At 39.9% G+C, this 20,390-nt stretch overlaps 1 protein-coding gene across 3 annotated transcripts in view; it reads left to right on the forward strand.

The window, feature by feature from the left end:
- Positions 1–18,641, forward strand: part of LOC148870468 (sorting nexin 2A-like) — a 28,711-nt gene extending 10,070 nt beyond the window's left edge. Inside the window, exons 3-7 of one of the 3 annotated variants that reach the window (XM_088970594.1) lie at positions 3,047–4,427; positions 4,560–4,769; positions 5,108–5,368; positions 6,923–7,009; positions 18,418–18,641. In XM_088970594.1, the coding sequence (XP_088826720.1) occupies positions 3,372–4,427; positions 4,560–4,769; positions 5,108–5,368; positions 6,923–7,009; positions 18,418–18,498 (1,695 nt within the window). In that variant the 5' untranslated portion in view covers positions 3,047–3,371 and the 3' untranslated portion in view covers positions 18,499–18,641. Of the gene's footprint in view, positions 1–2,869; positions 4,428–4,559; positions 4,770–5,107; positions 5,369–6,922; positions 7,010–7,561; positions 7,990–17,473; positions 18,033–18,417 lie in introns of those variants that run through there. The other 2 variants (XM_088970595.1, XM_088970596.1) reach the window with 2 other exon arrangements.
- Positions 18,642–20,390: the final 1,749 nt, after the last annotated feature.

Genomic DNA, 20,390 nt, shown 5'->3' on the forward strand with positions numbered 1-20,390 from the left:
CCCCTACTGTTTTTGAAAATTGACATCACGTTAAGTGCTAACAAAAAGAAACAAAATATTGAATTTGCTCCCTACTATTTCTCAAATTTTCAAAATAAAACTCAACTGATGAAAAAAATCAGGAAGATGAAGCGGATCACAACACTGACGATAATGTTTTGGAGACAAAGAAACCTTTGATCTTAGCGATTATACTTGTTCACGGGCCAGGCTTGGGCTTGGCTTTTGCCAAAAATTTGAATGAGGCTCGACCCAAAGCCTGAGCCCAACATAATGCAAGTCAGGACAAAGCCTGGCCCGTGAACAGCCTACTAGCGACAATGAAATTTTTAACTAAGCTTTGAATGATTCCCTCAACAACATAGATGGAGGGTTGAGGTCCCCAAATCCACTCCATGGCCTCTCCCATTCAAGCTAATCTGATCTGATTTTCATTAATAATTTCAAAAAGAAAAATTACAACCATAGTTCATTCAAATCTTCCTCTCAACACAGCCGCAACAATTCCCAGATCCACTCCATAGTTCACTCACGTCATCCCCTCCCCCCTTTTCTCCTTCCTTGCTCTACTCCATCATCTCCACCTCTGTTCATAGCCACCATCAGCATTTCTGTATTTAGATTGACTCTGCTCAGATTGGGTATAACAACAATGCTAATTTTCTACAAACATGTTAAAAGACTGACTCTACTCAAATTGGGTCTAACTGTTTTTTTTTTTCTTTTTTTTCTGAATCAAAGAGAAGCAAAGCGAAGATTGGAATTGAATTGCAGGGAGAGGGAGGGGAGGAGTCTGAAGAGGCTAGCATTTATTAACACTCCCCTGTTTTCTTTTTCTTTTGGTTGGGGTTAGCTTCTATGTCATCGTTTTCTTTCTCTCTTTAATGGTCTTCTTTTCCATCGTTAGAAAACAGGGGAGACAGAGAAAAACTAATATTTTAGAAAAAAAGGGTCCTCGAATGGGCGCCACCTCTCAAGATGCGATCAAGCAATTCCAAGCTCTAATGGACGATGGTTAGCTCCTTCGATCCCCATTTCCGGGTACCCCACCACACGGTGCATGAGCATCCCTTCGACCATTCCTGGCACGGCAGCAACCGTCTCCAGCATCTTTTCCCGACAACCATACCGATTCTGCACCAAAAAATTGAACCGAGCTGTCTTGCTTCGTGAGATTAGTCGAAGGCATGTCCCAATAGCTCACAATCATCTTCTCCTCCGGGCGGTTGGCACCGCCAACAGTGGAACTGGTTAGTATGCCCTTCTCTTCTTCTTTGTTGTTCAAAGCCGAGGTACTCCCATTACCTACACCTAGACCAGGAAACCTGATCCAAGTTCACCCTAGCATAGCAAACCAGCTGACTTGAAGGAAATAGGAAGTCTCGGTGGTGATTTCTTTTAAAGGTTCCCTGATCACCGGTGGTCGGAGGATTAATCTGTCCAAAGGTTACAGCCGGGTTGATATGTCCACTTGCCCCAAAGAACCACTCAGCCGAGTTGAGAGAGGGAGTGGAGTCGGAGGAGGAAGCGGGTGCCGGTGTTTTAATACTGCATTATTAGGTTTTAAAAAATATTAAACGTCACGTGATGTCACATATATATGAATTTTGACAGAATATTAATGAATGCTAAGAATAACTGATGAGCGATAATTTAGTCCTCCAAATCGCCTTGCGACACGTGGTCTTCAAGTAATACGTCGGTATTGAGCAAGCAAATTAACTCAACAAGTTAGCTCGGAGCACATCGCCTAGACCGATCTCCACTTCGATCGAGCAAAACTGACAGGTTTCTTAGCTGGTGACGATCTGTTTTAAAGATCGACGGAGCAAAACTCCCAGGCTCGTGACCTGGGAGGAGAGCCCATTAACTTAGACCAATAATGCATTATCAACCCAGAATCTCTAGAATGTTGATACCTCGATCGTTAGACCGGCTTACTGCATCACATGCCTCTGAGTTATTTGAGTAGTTCGTAACCTCCACGCAGATCTTGTAATCGACATATTAATGTGTCTAACCAACTGCAGATGACTCCATAAAGAAGGTGAGACCTATTATAAAAGGGCTATGACCATCAATACCTATATGAGGCACTCATTTATACCTAAAAAGGTATGTGTGATTATATGCTCCCAAGCTCTCTCATTCTATTAAAGAACTCTTAAACACTTGACTTAAACATCAAAGTATCCACTCCAGGTAAAGACAACCTGGGCACTCTAATATTTTCTCTTATAGGAATACATCAGCTTGACCTTGATAAAGAATCTTTTGAATTAGCACGAGGGAACAACCAAATCATGCAATATCAATAAAGATAGAATTAATCAATTGTTAAAAATAGGGTGATTTTAGATAATAATTAAACAGTAAAGATACCATTTGTTAATTAGTTAAACATTAAGAATAATAATTTAAGAAATTTGTTCAAACTTGTATCCTTGCACTTCCACCAAACAGTGAATAAGTAATCATAAGGCTATGTTTGGTTTGAAGGAAAATGTAGGGAAAGTAAGGAAATTTTTACAATCCTTGCATAGGTTTTTTTTGCCTTTCCCTTCCTTTCCCTTGCTTTATCTTCAAACCAAACACAGCTTAAAGTTTCAACTCTTTCGACAACCGAAAATTATTCAGCACTTCTCCACATACGAAATTCGAATATTTTAGATGGTCTGACTGGTTGGTTGCCTCTGATCGTCTGTGAACTGCACCTCTACTGTAGCACTGGATTTGAGGGAATGGAAAAGTTTGTCCAGAACCCATTAAAATTACGAGATCAACGGCGTAGAGATCTTGTATCCATGTAATTGTATAAGTGATAAATCACCCTACCCGATAAAACCCGCCCCGGTCCCCAGACTCCCCACCCCCCAAGTCCCAGAGAATGAAACAAAACAACCCGGTACCAATCGAATCCAGAGTCTCTTTGAAGACTTTCAACGTGTATTATTTCGATTTTTTGATCCATCGCTCGCCTTCTAACGCACGTCACTGATGCTTCTTCTTCCACTTTGTCTTTCTTCTTCCTCGCTCCCTTCCGCAGGAGTCCATATCACCTCTCGGCGCAAGATAGCTTCAATTGCCATCACAGGAATCAGAGCTTCTTCTCTTCCCTCTTCTCTCAGCATTTCCCGGGTTCGGATTTGTCTCCAACTATTATGCTTGTTAGTTTTGTTTTGCTTTTGGGTTTGGGTTCTTTCTCATGAAAGACAGGCCCATGAGACCTTAGCTTTTTTTTCTTTCTTCTTTTTATTATTATTGTAAATTATTATCTTTTTTTTTTTTTTTCCTTTTCCTTTTCTTCTTCTCTTCTCTTGCTCATAATTTGCAATTTTTCACTTCGGTGTCAATTTTCAAACTGAAATAAGATGATGGGCTCTGAGAATCAAGGCTTCGAAGAAGCCCATCTCTTTTCATCTCGACAAGAGATCCAAAGTCTCGTTCTGGACGAGCCTTTAGACGGAAAATCTTTCTCTGATTACCGGAGCGCGATGCCTTCTATCTCTGAAGCGCACCATCCCTTGTCACCGCCGATCGTTGGCATCGAAGTCGACGACGATCCCTTGCTATCGCCTTCGTCTTACATGGACCGCCGAAACCCTAATGTATCCGAGAACTCGTACCTGGAACCCCCATCTTATGCGGATGTCGTTTTCAGTCCTTTCGGCAACGAGAATGGCGAGGCAAACGGCTTCGAGAATTCTACTCATGATTCAGTAAAGTCCGAAATTATATCTAGATCAGCTTCCTCAAGTTCTGGGTACATAAAAATTGCAGTGTCAAATCCTGTAAAAGAGCAGGAGATCTCGAATTCGCTTGTTCCCGGAGGAAATACTTACGTCACGTATCTGATCACGACGAGAACTAACATACCCGAGTTTGGAGGGTCAGAGTTCAGCGTGCGGAGGCGATTCAAAGATGTGGTGACATTAGCGGATCGGCTATCGGAATCTTACAGAGGGTTCTTTATTCCACCTCGGCCGGATAAGAATGTAGTGGAGAGTCAAGTCATGCATAAGCAGGAATTTGTGGAACAGAGGCGGGTGGCCTTGGAGAAGTATTTGACTCGATTGGCAGCACATCCGGTGATCGAGAAGAGTGAAGAATTGAAGGTGTTTTTACAGGTTCAGGGGAAGCTTCCGTTGCCAACAACCACCGATGTGGCTTCGAGGATGCTTGATGGTGCCGTCAAACTCCCAAAGCAGTTGTTTGGGGAACCTGCGACTGTGGTCGCTCCCCATGAGGTTGTGCAACCTGCAAAAGGGGGAAGGGATCTGTTGAGGATCTTTAAAGAATTGAAGCAATCAGTAGCTAATGATTGGGGTGGCTCGAAACCACCAGTTGTTGAGGAAGATAAGGAGTTTCTAGAGAAAAAGGAGAAGCTGCAGGTTTTCGAGCAGCAACTTAGCAATGCATCTCAGCAGGTAGTTCGACGTATATGTTCTCTCTCTCTCTCTCTCTCTCTCTCTCTCTCTCCTCGAATTTTATTTTTTAAACTTAGAAGCCCTTGCAGTTAGTGTTCTTTTACCAGGATGTTGTATCCTTTTTCTTTGCAGGCTGAGTCTCTTGTCAAGGCTCAACAGGATATTGGAGAAACGATGGGGCAATTAGGTCTAGCATTTATCAAACTAACAAAATTTGAAACCGAGGAGGCCATGTACAATTCTCAAAGAATACGAGCTGCTGATATGAAACGTGTGGCAACCGCCGCAGTCAAAGCAAGCAGATTTTATCGGGAATCAAATGCTCAGACAGTAAAGTATCTGGTAAGTTACAAACTTTTTGTTACCTGTATGTTCTCCTCATTGGATATTTATTTGATAATAGATGTTGCAGCTTCGAATGTAAATTTGAACTTGGAAACTCTAAACTTGTTGGATGATAAATGTTCGAATATTCCATGCTTCCTCCCCTCATTGTAAGAGACCATATTTATTCTGGTGCTTAGGGCCTTTTAAAAATTTAGTTAAAAGAGAGTAGTTCTTGGTTGTTTGGATGCCGTTGTAGTGGTCAAAGAAATTAATAACTTTGGTCGAAGGATCTTATGATATAGTAGCAGTACTCTTCTATCATTTTTCTTATCCTCGAAGTCCATATCTTGCAGGATACACTTCATGAATATCTTGGATTAATGCTAGCTGTTCACAGTGCATTCTCAGATCGTTCAAGTGCTTTATTGACAGTACAGACTCTTCTATCAGAACTGTCTTCTTTGCAATCAAGGGCTGAAAAACTAGAAGTTGCATCCTCCAAAATATTTGGCGGGGATAGATCTAGGATTCGCAAAATAGAAGAGTTGAAAGAAACAATAAGAGTTACTGAGAATGCCAAAAGTTGTGCAGTTAGAGAATATGAAAGGATCAAGGTATTGTATATCTTCCTGATATTCTGACAGAGTCCTTATAAGTGATACTATTTTTTTTTTTTAAATGCATGTTGTAAACTTGTAATTAATACTTATTTGTCTAATAGATACATGGTCTTGTTATGAGTGCAAAATACCATTCGTGTTAGGATCTATGATGAGTTGATGAGTGACTGATATAATTTAACAATGCTAAGCTCTTGAAGCTTTGGCTGCCAAAAGGTTCTAGATCCTAGTATCCTGCATATTAAAAATTTTGTTTAATGATGGGCAAAGTGGACCATTCTTTTAACAGAGAGGGTGGAAGGCTATTTAAATTTGATTTTGAAACCATTTCTCTCACATGTTATAACTCATTATGGTACAAGGTCATAATTCAAAAACTTTTCTTCAAATTTCTCTTTTCGAATTAAGTCTGTGCCATGAAAATTTCTGCAAGGAGATAAGCTTTTCTTTTCGAAGTAAAAGGAAGAAGGACAGCACGTGCATTACATCACAACTGATATTTAAAGACTAACAAGCAGTCATCAACAAGTCTTATTATTTCCTTTGTTTTAACTGGAACCAAGGTGGCAAATACAACCTATAGTTTTGTGTATATGATCCACATTGACATGCGATATATTTTCAAATTCTCTTTTACTTTATACAAAATAAAAAATACTGAAGAAAATCAATAATAAATGAATTTGTATATAATATATATCAAGACATATTACATCATTAATTTCACAAGGCTATATTACGTTTGATCATAAATTTCAATATTCCATTACAATTTGATCAATTTGACTCTGTAAAGCAGTAAGACATTTGAAATCATGGATTTTTTTTTTTTTTTTGCAAGAATTCAAGAAAATAAATAATTGACAACACACTAACATGTATCATAGAGCACAAATAAAATATATCTTATAAAAAGTGCCCACTGTGCCCTTTTCCTTGCCCAAGAAGACGCCTAACATTCATGCAAATCTGGTATGCTATAAAGGTATCCCTATAAAACACCTTGTTGCCTGAGCATTACCTTGATAACTATGTTTTGGCATGAATGTCATTAGGTCAGAAACACTGTCAGTCCTGACTGAAATGCTAAGATCTTTCCTTTTGTGTAGAGGTGCAACATGGGTAGGCTCAGGTTGGTGTTTTTAACAAAATTTGAATGGGCCTAGCTTGAAGGCCCAATCCCAAAGTAGTGTAAAATGCTAATGCAGGCCAACCTGAGTTGCACCCCTACTTTTATGATGTACTATTATGTTGAACTTTCTTTCGGGTATTATCAGTTCATGATAACTCTGTCCTCTTATAACCACAGCTTCTGAGGGTGAAACTAGAAAATAGTAGATGACCATTTTTCATTGTCCATATGACAATGGAATTCTGTCAACAGACTTCCTGTAGTTCCTTTTATTTATTATATTAAAAGCAACTTGTTCTTACATGATGGTATTTCTATTGACATTTTATTGAGGCATAGAAATCCTCATTCAACAGTCAATCCTTTTATGAAATACATCTCTTATTTGTAAATTTATTTCTGATGCTAAACTGCAGGAAAACAATCGAAATGAACTTGAGAGACTAGAGAGGGAAAGACGCCATGACTTCTTGAGCATGCTGAAAGGGTTTGTAATTAATCAGGTATCTTTTTTACATTCATGCTGAAAGGGAAAGACGCCATGACTTCAGGCAAAACCATTGTTTGTAATTCAATGAGTTCATTTTTGAGTACATAAATAGGAACATTTAATTGCCTCTGGTTGCCAAAATTCTGAGCTAACTAAAGGTGGACATTAACTTTAAATTCCAAGATTTAAGTTATTTCTTAAATGGATTTCCTCTTCGTATCCAGAGGAAAACAAGGCATTACTGGTTTAACATATGGTCATTTGACCCAAAAATGATGTTTACATGGGGATAGGATAAATGTGTATTCCCACTTTTTGGGTTCAATGGTTGATTTCTGCATATATTTTCAATGGGCTACAACAAGGGCTGCCATTTTCAAGCTACAAAAAAAGTTGTTGAATTCAGTTGAAGCCCTTGAAACAGTTTGGTCCTTTGCAAGTTGAGTAAATTATCTACTTGAAGGATGCATTAGGTATTCTTTGAGATGTATGTGATTAATGGAGCTGTTAAAATGGTGACTTTTATCTCTCTGTTAGCTAAAACCAGCTAAAATGACCCTTGCAGGATGTAGATTTTCTAACCATGTTGCGACTCCTGCTGGTCATTATGGCTTATAGCTATTTATGGTTCTTTTAACTTGTCTATTGGGTTCTATGCTGGGATCAATTACACATATTGTTACTTTCACATTGTTAACAAAGGTGGTTGACTTGTTTCTCTTTGGTCTTTTTTGTTGAATCAAGTCCCAAAATCTGGTTCATGGTATTGCTATATGTAGTCAATATATGAATGATGGTTCAGGAATATTCTTCTATGTAATTTGATGTATTTTATCTTTTAATTTTTTTGGTGCTTATTGATGTACATATCAATGTTTAATTTGATGTAATTTGATGTATTTTGGGGGTGCACCTCGCCTAATCCCAGAAGCACCTCAGATGACTTGTATTTTGATGAATTAAGCTTGAATCAAATGTTGGGTAGGTGTATTCTATTTTCTGTTGTTCTTATGGTATTTAGAGTTTAGACAGATTAGCTTGAGTAGGGCTTGAATGTATAGGGCTACAACCTTTGTGTTAATATAATAACAGGATGCTTTAACAATTGAGAAATAGGCTTTGTGAAATATTTTTCTTTCATAATTTTATTTGCATATACTTGGTATGTTAAGTTCTTCTAAAAGTGGCACCTCACTTTGTTTGGGTGCACACCTTACCTTGTGCCTAAATCTCTAGGTACCCTTTGCTCTTGCCACTTCTTTTCTCTTAAAACACTAGCATTGATAACATCTTGCAAAGATCTTACTATTCTATCTTGTAAACAGCTATTATTTTTTTACTTTTATTGGCCATCTCCCATCTAATTAGATGATCCTTCTTCACCTCTCTTGGTTCCCACTTCCCACAAGAATTCCCTTATTACCTTTTCCAATTTTTTAGCCTACCTCGAGGGAATCCTGAAGACTGAAAGGAAGTAGGTTGGAAGGTTGGCAAGTGTGGCCCCATTCAAGGTCACCTTACCCCTATAGAGATGTAATTCTTTTTCCAGGCCGCCAAATATTTCCCAAATTTCTCCACAATAGGGGACCAAAAACTGCTCTCTTTAGGGTTGGCGCCTAAGGGAAGACCTAAGTAGGTCAAAGGCCAAGAAGAAGTGGCACAAACTAAGCAACCTGCAATGGACTCTATCTCCCAACCCTCCAAGTTTATTCCAGCCACAACTTTTATCAAAGTTTATCCTCAAATTGGATGCATTCTTAAAACCTCTTATTAGATTCTTTAGATTGTCCACCTTCCTTAAATCACTCCCTTCATAGAAAATAATAATATCATTAGCAAACTAAAGGTGGGTCACTGGAATGCTTCTCCTTCCTAGTCTCCAACCCTTTATTAGCTCCTGCTCGTCTGCTTTTGAGATCAATCTACTAAACACATCAGCAATGAGTGTGAAGAGGAAAGGAGAGAGTGGGTCACCTCGTCTTATGCCTCTACTAGCTGGGAAGAAATCCTTAACCACTTTGTTAACTAAGACTGAGTAGTGACGGGAAGTTAGGCAACCACTTATCCAATTACACCATTTATCACCAAAGCATTGTCTTCTTAATGGAGTGGTTAAGAAGGATATTCTTGCATGTCAAATTATTTTTAGGATATTAGTTTGGTTATCCATTATGGATGCTGATATAGTCCATGGAATTAGATGTATGAAGTGGAGATGTCCCCCATATAGTTGGGATGAGGCATAGAAATGTATTTTGAGTGTTGTATGATTGACATAAATCAATAAGATTGAAGGGAGATTTGTGTTTAGATGTTTACTAGCAATTCTATGAGGAACCCTTGGCTCCTAATTGGGATTTTAGGTTTCATAGGGGACTCAGGGATGATGAAATTGAATCTCTCTTTGACTTGCTATATTGCCTTAATCAGGTTTGCTTGGATCCCTCCAAGCCCTATAAAAGGGCATGGACTCCTAGACCCAAAGGAACCTTTACTTGTTCTTCTTACTTCAAGTCCATCTCTCAGCATTCTGCTCAACAACCTTTTCCGTCAAAGGAAATTTGGTGTGGGCCCGTTCCCCCAAAGATTATGATGTTTTGTTGGGAAGTATTCTATGGGAAAGTAAACACTCTAGATAATCTACAAAAGAGAAGACCCTTCCTCTGTATTACTCCCAATTGGTGTATCCTCTGTAGAGCTCACCAGGAGGATTGGTACCATCTACAAATATCTTGTCCTTTTTCTACAGACCTTTGGGCTTGGCTACTTTCGTTGTTTGGGAGTAATTGGAGTATATTAGCAGAAGTTCACATGATCTTTAACCATTCTACTTTCTCTTGGCCTACAAAAAGAGGGGGGATTATGTGGAGATGTGCTCGCGTTGCCCTGATTTGGACTCTTTGGGAAGAAAGGAATGCTAGAATCTTTCAAGAAAAGGAAAGGAGTAGTCAGGAATTGAAAGACCGTGTGTTGCATAGGGCAATACTTTGGAAATCTTTCATCAATTCTCCTTTAATGACCTTTGGAGAAACTGATCAACAGTAGCAAGGTATTCACCTTAAAGGATAAGTCAACTACAAGCTGGTCTCCTCCATTTGAAGGCTCACTGAAGTTGAACTTTGATGGAAGTAGCATGTGTAACCAAGGATTATCCGGAATGGGGGGTGTCTTGAGAAATGAGAAGGGAGAGATTCTGTTGCTCTACTCGGGTCTTTTAGGAGTTGGGGACTCCATCAGGGCAGAGCTATTAGCTGTTGTACAAGTGGTGCAATTTGCAAATCAGCTAGGGGTACATCTAGTAATTGAAGGAGATTCCAAAGTGGTGGTGGGCTGGTTGAAAAATCCTGAAGATGCTATATGGCGCTACAAGAATGAAATGAAGAAACTTAGTTGGTTGACAAGGAATATGTTGGTCTCTTTACAGTGGGTGGGGAGATCAGTGAATACTTCGTTCGATGTGTTAGCTAAGCAAGGGGTAAATCGGGAAGAATTGTTTTGGGCTCAACTGTGGTTCCTATATTTCTTTCCTAGTTTTACTTGTAAGATTCAAGGAGGGGCTACAACTCATGCCTCTCCCTGGGATGTTGCATGAATTCACAACTCTAAATCAGCTTTTGAACTAATAAAATTTACTATTATTCATCAAAAAATTCTATGAGGAAAAAATGTTGGGCAATTAAGAAATAAGTGCTCATAAGATGAATGGAATTGATATGGTGGGTGGTTGGATTGGATTTGGAGAAATGCATTTGTGGGAGCCTAGGGTAGCCACAATAGGTATAGTGGGAAAGGACATGATCATGGATCCTAGGGATCTACAGGTCAATCTAACTACAACCATATTGCCCATGTTTTGAGAGAATCTCAAACTTAATATGTTAACATGGGTGCAGCAGAAATGAACTCAGTCATGTGGAGGCAACTTGGGAAGATTGGCTTAGGTTCATGGCCAACCAAAGCCCACATTCTAAGGCCAACATGGTTACAATTCTAGTCAGGCTTAACACAGAGCCAAATGATCCAATGGAAAAAAGATGGGGGATCAGGATATCAGGTTGGCTGAGTTTAGGTTATGGTTGAAAAATCTCCATACCTTAGTCACCAAATGAACCTGCAACTGATGAATCATACATGTTCTTAGGATTGAGTACATTGGTTAGGGTTGAGGGTTCAACACAAGGGTTTGTGGTAGATTTAGCCTCAACTGATATTGCACTCTAGCACAAGATAGTAATTCCGCAAGCAAAGGGAAATTTTCAATCAAGTTGGACAGTAGACTTGGATCTGTTTTGGCTGGATTATTGTTTTTTAGTTTTGACTTTAGATATGATTCTATAAATAGAGAAAGACTTGCAATGGGGTTTTAGGTCCAAGCTCTAATTGGGGTTTTAGGCAATGCGGCAGGCGAAGCTCTATCTGAAGAACAGAACAGGGATTCTTTCAGCCTGAATTGTTTGTTCATAGGGATTCGGTGGGGGAGGGAAAGGAAGGGGAGGAGCGGGTGAATGATCTTAACCCAAATTTGGCTGAGCCCTTCCCTAGTTCTAGCGCTTTGTAAGAAGCGAAAAAGGAGGTAGCTATGGTCTTCTCAGAGCTGAACAAGGGTACCTCACAGAGAGGTACATACTTGGGTACAGAAAGGGGCCTTTGTGTTGATACAGCGACAAGGATTTTTTTCCCCCAACTCGGGGAGACAAAGTGCTCTAATTTCTCAAAAAAGGAAGTGACTACCACTCCTTCGCCTACGCTCTCTCCTCACATCTCTGCCTTAGGTAAATCCCTCAACTCTGTCAATTCAGTTTTGGCTATTGATGAGAACTCTGTGTCCCTTGTTCCAGATTCTCTTCCCAACCAAGAGTCGGAAGCCCTTGGTCTGAAAGCCACAGTGTGTCTACAAGGCGGGGAAGTGGGTGAGAAAACTTGCAGAGAGACAAAAATACGGGAAATCATAGAGAGCCTTTTGGGTGAAGTGGAGAGGAAGGAAATGCAAAGAGGGAGCATGGAGGGGACAGAAAGGGTTGTTGTTGGAGGTAATGTGAGAAGGAACGAGAAGTTTCTTAGGAGTGAGGAGAGTGCAACTTTAGAAAAAGAGGAAACTATTGGGGAAGAGTCAGTTGCAGAGTTTGTGAAAAGGTTGTGCATGCTGAAGAACCCGAATGATCTAAAAGCCTACATGCAAAAAAAAGAGGACAGCAAGATGAAGAATAGAAAGCTGAGTGAAGTGGAGAGATTAAAAAGTGATATTGAGGGGGACAAGAAGTTTGAAGTGAAAGGGGATAGAAGAAAAGGGTCTAAATAAATCTTGGAGGAGTTGGGGTTAAGGCTAAGAGTTTTCAATGAGAATCCTAAGTTTGAATGTGAGGGGGTTGGGCAGCATTAGGAAGAGAGAGACAATTAAAGAGGTAATTAAGAAGTTTAATCCGGATGTGGTAATGCTTCAGGAGTCCAAAAGAATGGATTTTGATTGCAGATGAGCAAGGAGTGTGCAGAGTTCTAGGGGTATAAAGTGGGTGGCTGCTCCCTCGTGGGGTTCCTCAGGAGGGATTGTGACCTTGTGGAAAGAAGATTTACTCATAGGTGTGGAGGAGCTAATTGGAGATCATTCTGTCTCCCTAAAGTTCAGACAGGTGGACGATGGGTATGCATGGGTACTAACAAAGTGTATGGCCCCAATGACTATAGGTAGAGGGAGAAATTATGGGAAGAATTGAGTGACATTAGAGGCCTTTGGGATGGACCTTGGTGTGTGGGAGGGGATTTTAATGTAGTGAGATTTACAGAGGAAACCAACAACCCCAGACAGAGAGTGACAACAAGTACGAGGAAGTTCAACCAATTTGTGGACTCTTTTCAACTTAAAGAACTTCCTTTCCTAAATAATAATTTCTCTTGGTCCAACCTTCAATCAAGGTCAATTTGCTTTAAGTTGGACAGATTTTTGTTTTCAACAGATTGGGAGGAACATTGGGGCAATATTACTTCTAGGGCTCTCCCAAGACTTACTTCAGACCACTAGCTTATAGTGTTGGTCAAGGAGGAAATAAGAGGAGTTGGGCCAACCCCTTTCAGGTTTGAAAACATGTGGTTGACTCATCCGGGTTTCATTGAGAAGATCAGAGAGTGGTGGGAGCAAGCTAATCCGGTAGTTGATTGGGAGGGAATGAGGTTCCACAAGAAACTCCAATACTTAAAATCACAATTAAGGAGTGGAATAGGCTAGAGTTTGGAAGATTAGAAGAGAGAAAATAAGTTCTGGTGGAGCAAATCGAGGATTTGGACCTGAAGGAAGAGAGAGGTTCCTTTGGAGAGGAAGAAAGGAAGTTGAGATGGGTTTTGAGGAGGCAGATGGAGGACATCTTGGTTAAGGAGGAAATTAGTTGGAGGCAAAAATCTAGGAGTAAGTGGCTAAAGGGAGACAGAAACACAAGGTTTTTCCATTCAGTGGCAAATGGGAGGAGAAAGAAGAATTTCCTCTCTAATTTGGAAGTTGATGGAGCATTGTTGTTCCACCTAGCAGAAATTGCAGAGGCTCTAGTAAACCACTTCAAAGCTATTTTTAGAAGGCCTATGAATGGGAGAGTGTGGTTGGAGGGATTGGATTGGCTGACTCTAAGTGCAGAGAAGAGAGAGTGGTTAGAAAAAAGTTTTGATATGGAGGAGGTAAAGGAAGCAATATTCTCAATGGATAGGACAAAAGCTCTGGGTCCAGATGGGTTCACAATGGCCTTCTACTAGGACTGTTGGGATATTTTGAAGAATGATCTTAGATCAGTTTTTGAGGAGTTCCACCGAAGGGGAGTAATAAATCCGGGCTTGAACTTAACTTTCATTGCTTTGGTCCCAAAGAAGAAAGATGCATCACAACCAAAGGATTTTAGACCTATCAGTTTGGTGACTAGCTTGTACAAAATCATTGCAAAGGTGCTCTCTCTTAGGATAAAGAAGGTGCTTCCCTCTATTATTGCACCCAACCAAGGTGCTTTTGTGGAGGGAAGACAGATCATCGATCAAATTCTCATTGCAAATGAGAGCTTGGAGAGCTTTAGGAAGTCAAAGAAGAAGGGAGTGGTTTGCAAATTGGATTTGGAGAAGCTTATGACTTGTTTGATTGGTCTTTCTTGATGGAGGTGTTGAAGAGTTTTGGTTTTGGATATAGGTGGTGTAAGTGGATTTGGGGCTGTGTTAGGACTTGTCATTATTCTTTCCTAGTGAACGGGGCTGTGGTTGACTTCTTTCTTGCGTTGAGAGGTCTAAGACAAGGAGATCCTCTTTCCCCTTTTCTTTTCACCCTGATTGTTGATGTGCTTGGGAGACTGATCCATAGAGCAGACTCGAGAATTTGAAAAGAGGGTGGAGAGTAGGAAGGGAGGAGGTTCCCTTAACACTTCTACAGTTTGCAGATGATACTGTCCTATTCTGTGAAGGAGGGAACTTCAATTGGATCCGAAATCTAAAGTTGACAATACAACTCTTTGAGCAGATATCTAACCTCAAGGTGAACTTTGATAAGAATTGTGTGGCGGGAGTGAATGTGAATGAAAGGGACCTAAGGGAATTTGCAGGTGAGCTAGGCTGTGCAATTTTGGACTGGCCCCTGGCATACTTGGGCCTCCCTTTAGGAGATAATCCTAAGAGTGTTAGCTTTTGGACTCCGATAGTGGAGAGGTTTGAAAAAAGTCTCGCGGCCTGGAAGAGAAATTATCTTTCGTTAGGTGGGAGAGTCACTCTCATTAGGTCTACCCTAGCTAACCTACCTGTCTACTATCTATCAGTGTTTAAGATCCCCTCAAAGGTTTTCAATCTTTTGGAACAATTAATAAGGAACTTTCTGTGGGAGCCTGGAGAGGAGAAGAGAGATCATAGGGTGAGTTGGGGGGTGGTCACTAGGTGTAAAAAACTAGGAGGTCTTGGGATTGGTAATTTCAAGAAAAGGAATATGGCTCTATTGGGGAAATGGTTGTGGAGATTTTCATTGGAAATGGATAAATTGTGGACTAAGATTGTGACTAGCATTCATGGGTTGGAAGACAATGGCTAGGATCCTGGAATCTTGGCAAGGGCCTCAGCTGCTTCTCCTTGGAAATCCATTCACAATCTGCTTCCAGTTTTCTCCCCTTGGATCAGGTATGGTTTAAACTTTGGTAACCGAATAAAATTCTGGGAACAACTTTGGGTCGGAGATTCTCCTCTGAATGACCAGTTTCCTTCCTTGTATGCTCTATCAGACTTGAAAAATGAACCCATATCTTCTTTCTTGGTCCCTTCAGCCTCCACTTCTGGCTTTGGATGGAACTTAGGCCTGTGTAGGGAAATTAGGGATACAGACATGAATAGCTTGGTAACTTTGCTAGCCTCCCTTGAGATTGTCTTCCTAAACCTTGCTAAGGAAGACACTAGATTTTGGACCCCTTCTAGCTCTGGTACCTTTTCATGTGCTTCATTCTTTGAAACCTTAACTCAGTCTCCTATTCCCTTTGGGTTGTCCTTTCCGGTTAAGGAAATTTGGAGCAGGGCCTATTCCTCCTCAGGTTGGTTTTTTTTTTTTGTTGGAAAATTTTCCTAGAAAGAATCAACACTTTAGACTTATTTCAGAGAAAGAGACCCAACTATTGTCTACTTCTTAATAGATGTGCTCTTTGTAAAGCTGATGGGGAATCTGGCTACCACCTCATGGTCTCTTGTAAGGCTGCTAAAACTGTATGGGAGTGGCTTTTCTCCCACTTTGGGTGTTCTTGGTATCCTCCGGAGACTGTCCAAGGTTTGTTTTCTCTTTTTATAATTGGCCTAGGAAGCGAGGGAAGACTATGTGGAGGTGTATTAGGGCAGCGGTATGCTGGTCATTGTGGGAAGAAAGAAACTCGCGCAATTTTTTTCCGACAAGGAAAGAACGTTGGAAGAATTGTTAGATAGAATCCTTTTAAGGGCTGTCCACTAGCTAAAATCTTTGGAGTTGTTTTCAGATTTTCCTATGGATGACTTGCTAAGAAACTGGAAAGAGATTGCTTCCAATACTAGATACAAGAGGACTTTTTGTCCGTTTTGGTCCCCTCCCCCCTCGAGCTTTATAATGCTGAATTTTGATGGCAACAGTGTAAGGAATCCAGGGCCCTCTGGGATTGGAGGAGTCTTCAGGAATGAGGAAGGGATTGTTATTGCTTTATACTCTGGCCCTATTGGGGAAGGTGACTCTCTTAGGGCTGAGATCCTCGTAGCGCTTGAAGGAATTTGAAGAGCAAAGGAATTAAATATCAGCCATTTGATCCTGGAAGGTGATTCGAAGGTGGTGGTTAGTTGGTTGAAGACAGAGGATAGTGGTTTGTGGAACTTTAACAATGAAAAAAAACAGTTCTTATGGCTGGGTAGGGACATTGAGATTCAGTACATCTAGGTGAAGAGGAGTGCCAACTCATGTGCGGATGGGTTGGCCAAGCAAGGAATGAAAAGGGAGTCTGTTTTTTGGGCTAGTTTTTAATCTTTTCTCTTTGCACTCCTTTTGTTTTCTGTTTTTGGGGAGCTAAGATATTTTATCTCCCCTCTTGTATCAATATTCCCTCTTTTCTTTTAATTTAATGAAGCTGGTGTTATTGATAAAAGAAATTCCTTTTAAATTTCGATGGTCTGAACTGGCTTTATGTTAGCTCAAGTGCAAGCTAGGTTTTAGACTTTTAGGCCTATTTTTGTCATGTTCATAGGACCAATAGCTACACTGGTAAGTTTTTCTTTTCTTCCTTGGGCTTTTCTTTCTCATTTTTCCTCATTTGTGCATACTTGGTTCATTAACCACTGAAAAGAAGTCAAAGAAGTACAAGAAAGAAGAAACATCTAAAGGGATTAAGCCAGAAAACTTACCTTTTTTTCTCAAAAAAAAAAAAAAAGGCAGGAGGAAGGGAGAACATTGACAAGTACCACCTCTACAGATTGTATACAATGAAAACACCTAAACCCAGGAGGCCAGCCAGTAAGAGCCCAAAAGATCTTTACACACTTCTATGACGTAAGACAAAGAACACTACCACTCTAAACAGATGCCACATCAGTAACTAGTGAATTTTAATGCAAGTTGAAGGTGTTAAAACAGCATAGATAACATGGAAGGGTGGTGCAACAAAATATCGGTGCGTCTGGTGGAGCATTGTCAGGGAGAACTTCAGATACAACAGTGTCTTTTGGAGGATTCTGATAACTGTTTCAACTTAAAGAATGATCCAAGTAAATCTGATGTGTGATTCTACTTTAAGTTGGGTGCTTCTCAAAAAATAAATAAATAAAACAAAAAATTGTACTATAAGTTAGTTGGTGTGGAGCTTGGGCTGGGGTATTGTCGACATTTCAATTGGCCCAGCCCGAAGCAGTGTAAAAATCTTACTTGGGCCAACCTGACCCTATGGACCACTTGATAACCAAGAGATCAGTGGTTTGTGGGGTTGAGTAGGCCTGTCAATGAACCGACCTGACAACTTTGCTCTGCTTGTCTCAGAATCATTACCATAGGACGAGGCTTGTCATAAGCTTGAGGTGTTAAGTGCCAACTTGGCTTGCTCAGCTCACTTGTCAGCAGTATTTCCGGAGAATCCATTGTTTGAATTGCATAGGCGGAAGACTTTTAAATTACATCATATTCCCATGATATTCTCACACCAGACTTGTATATATACACTGCAGAATTGAACGGGCATACGGTGTATGCAGATTCTAGAAGATATTCTTGTATATCCTAATTCAAATGAGGATATTATGTAGTGTTGTCTCCTGGAGACTTATGAAAAAGGCTATTACCCAATGCTGTCCTAGCTATCTGGGGTCTTGGGAGAGAGGTGTTGGATATGGACCTAGCCTTTGGCATTTTCAGCAGAGTGATCCTTCTCACTCTTGAGCTGACGTTCTTTAAAGAAGAAAAAAAAGAAAAATGACACCCTCATGCTTATCATCCCTAGATTTTATCATTGTATCAATAAGAAATTGCAAATATTAACATTGTATATTCTACTAATAATGGTGGTTTGGTCTTCCCTATGAAAATTACTTTACATTGATAATCTGAGACCTACTTGAGAGGCTATTTTATTTAAGAAGTTGCTACTAACCTCTTTTTCTCAGCAAATTTTAGGACTTGCACGACAAATGTTGAGACTAACACATACTAGGTGTGACTGTGCGAGTACTGATAAGGAAAAAAAGAAAAAGAATCGTACTAGGCGGGAGTAGTTCTGTCTTTGCATACTTTTCATCTTATCCTTGCCAATTAACTAGATATTTATCATGTTTTAAATTGCTCTGTGGCTTCTAAATGTTGTCTAGTGGTGATCAATTTCAACATCATCACATGTTTTACTTTCTTTATGGAGTTTTCTTATGGTTCTTATTCGATATGGTTCTTTACTGGTGTATGTAAACATGAAAAATGCTTTTATTTGATTACAGGTGGGGTATGCCGAGAAAATAGCCAATGAGTGGGCAAATGTTGCAGAAGAAACAAGTGGTTACACAAAAGAGAGTAGTTAAAGTGTGATTGTAAATTTAGGTTTTGTTTTTTGTTTTTACATGCAGTTTTTCCCTCAATTTCATTTATGTACACTACTAGGAAATAATGAATTAATGACACGTCCATTCTCCATAGTAATAAAGGAGAGCACTTGGTTAGAATATGGAATATCTAGAGATCCATCATGCTTTTCCTAATTCTGTTCGCACTGTGGTCTAACAACAACTACGCTGAAGTTGTTGATCATTCCTTGCGGATTTTTCAAAAATCGCTGAGATTTTGAAATCAGTGTATTTTAAAAAATTGGTAAATTTCGTTATTTGGTATCTTTTGCCATTTTGAATCTGTTTGGTACCGATTTTCAAGGGCCGATTATTTTTGTCTTAGAATTGGTTAACCAATCAGAAGTTTTAACACCGATTCTTCCAACACTGATGTAGTTTCGACATGCAAGTAATTTTCAAAAAAATCATCAGTTTATCACTAATGCCAAACATCACCTAAGTTGCTGTAAAGGAACAGGAATCTTGGTACAAACACTGTTTGCCCTGGAAGGCAAGGCAGGAGGTATGATGCTTTTATAGTGCTAGATTTGAAATCCACCATAATACGGATGTTTCGAAAGTCGAAACTAGACCAAATCTTACGTATTCTACTGGCCTATTATCTTGTTCAAACAAGCTTATGGGAACTGGATTGGGTTGCTTTGCTTAGACAAGAAATCTGGTTGAATGGCGCTGTGAAATGTGAATCTATGGAGCATTACTCCGAAAGGACTCAACGTTTTCCCACACTTTTTCCTGTATCGTTGAGTCAAATCCGTTCCCTGGGCTGCCGGATTGTCGAATTCATCACTGCCTCTGTTCGTGCAACTCACAAACCAGAAAACCAATTTTCTAGCTGTGGTTGTCATCAGCAAACCTGAGTGTGCAGATGCTTTGGGTGGTCTATACCTGTGTATTAAGGCCTGTTCGAAGCCTTTCTCACCCTTGGAGTTGACAGTGGGAACCTACAAATTGACCCTTTTCAAGTTTTCTGCATGTCATTATAATGCTAAATCGCATTGAATATGTAAAAACCTCACTCATTTTCACATCGCATTTATTTCATCGTCTTTCTGTCTTGTGGACCAGTGAAGAGGAGATTGGAATCCTTTAGTTTAGGGCTTTCTCAAATACACGATGTAGTGGTGAAAACAAAATTCCTCAAATCACCATGGCATGGCTCTGTATGGGCAATACAAAACCACCGTTTTATTTTCCTGCACTCGAGTGACTTTGTCTTTCTCTGAAAGGGCACTTTTGGAATGCACACTTCATAACTTACATCATGGGACATGAGCTGTTTGGCGACAAGAACTAAGGAAGGTTATATCTTTGGTGGGGAGAGTGTGAAAAAAAAAAGAGAAACGACAGAGAGGTTCTTTGTTTTTGCAAGATACACTCGGTGTGGTTGTTCTCTCTACAAACTTCTTTCTTCTTCTCCTATAAAAGGTTTGCTTTGCTTCATAATGCTATTCCAGTTTTGTAGTGACATTGTGGACGTGAGAAAAGTCTCTGAGGGGGCTTGGGACCGAGGCATTTCACGAGAGATTCGATTCTACTGATGTAGATTCTGTTTCTTAAAACAACCTTTTTGCAATGATTAGTCTGAGGATTCAGGAAAGGAGGGGTTTTTTGAAATGCCAAATTGAAATTTCTTGAATTGCCATAACTATCTTAACTCACCAAGGTGATGTGGCATATTTAAATTTGAAAATACTTTCTTCTTTCTAAGATATCATAGGTTGTTATTATAAATATATTATAATAATAAGTTAAATTATTTTAAACGCCCCATCAGCCTACATCCCGATTTTTTTTTTTTTTTTTGTGTTTTCAGTGGAATCGGTTGCTTGTTTTTTTTCCGAGGC

This window comes from Nelumbo lutea, chromosome 2 (assembly GCF_056320005.1).
Source record: "Nelumbo lutea isolate HS-2025 chromosome 2, American lotus-T2T, whole genome shotgun sequence".
NCBI classification, from domain to species: Eukaryota; Viridiplantae; Streptophyta; class Magnoliopsida; order Proteales; family Nelumbonaceae; genus Nelumbo; species Nelumbo lutea.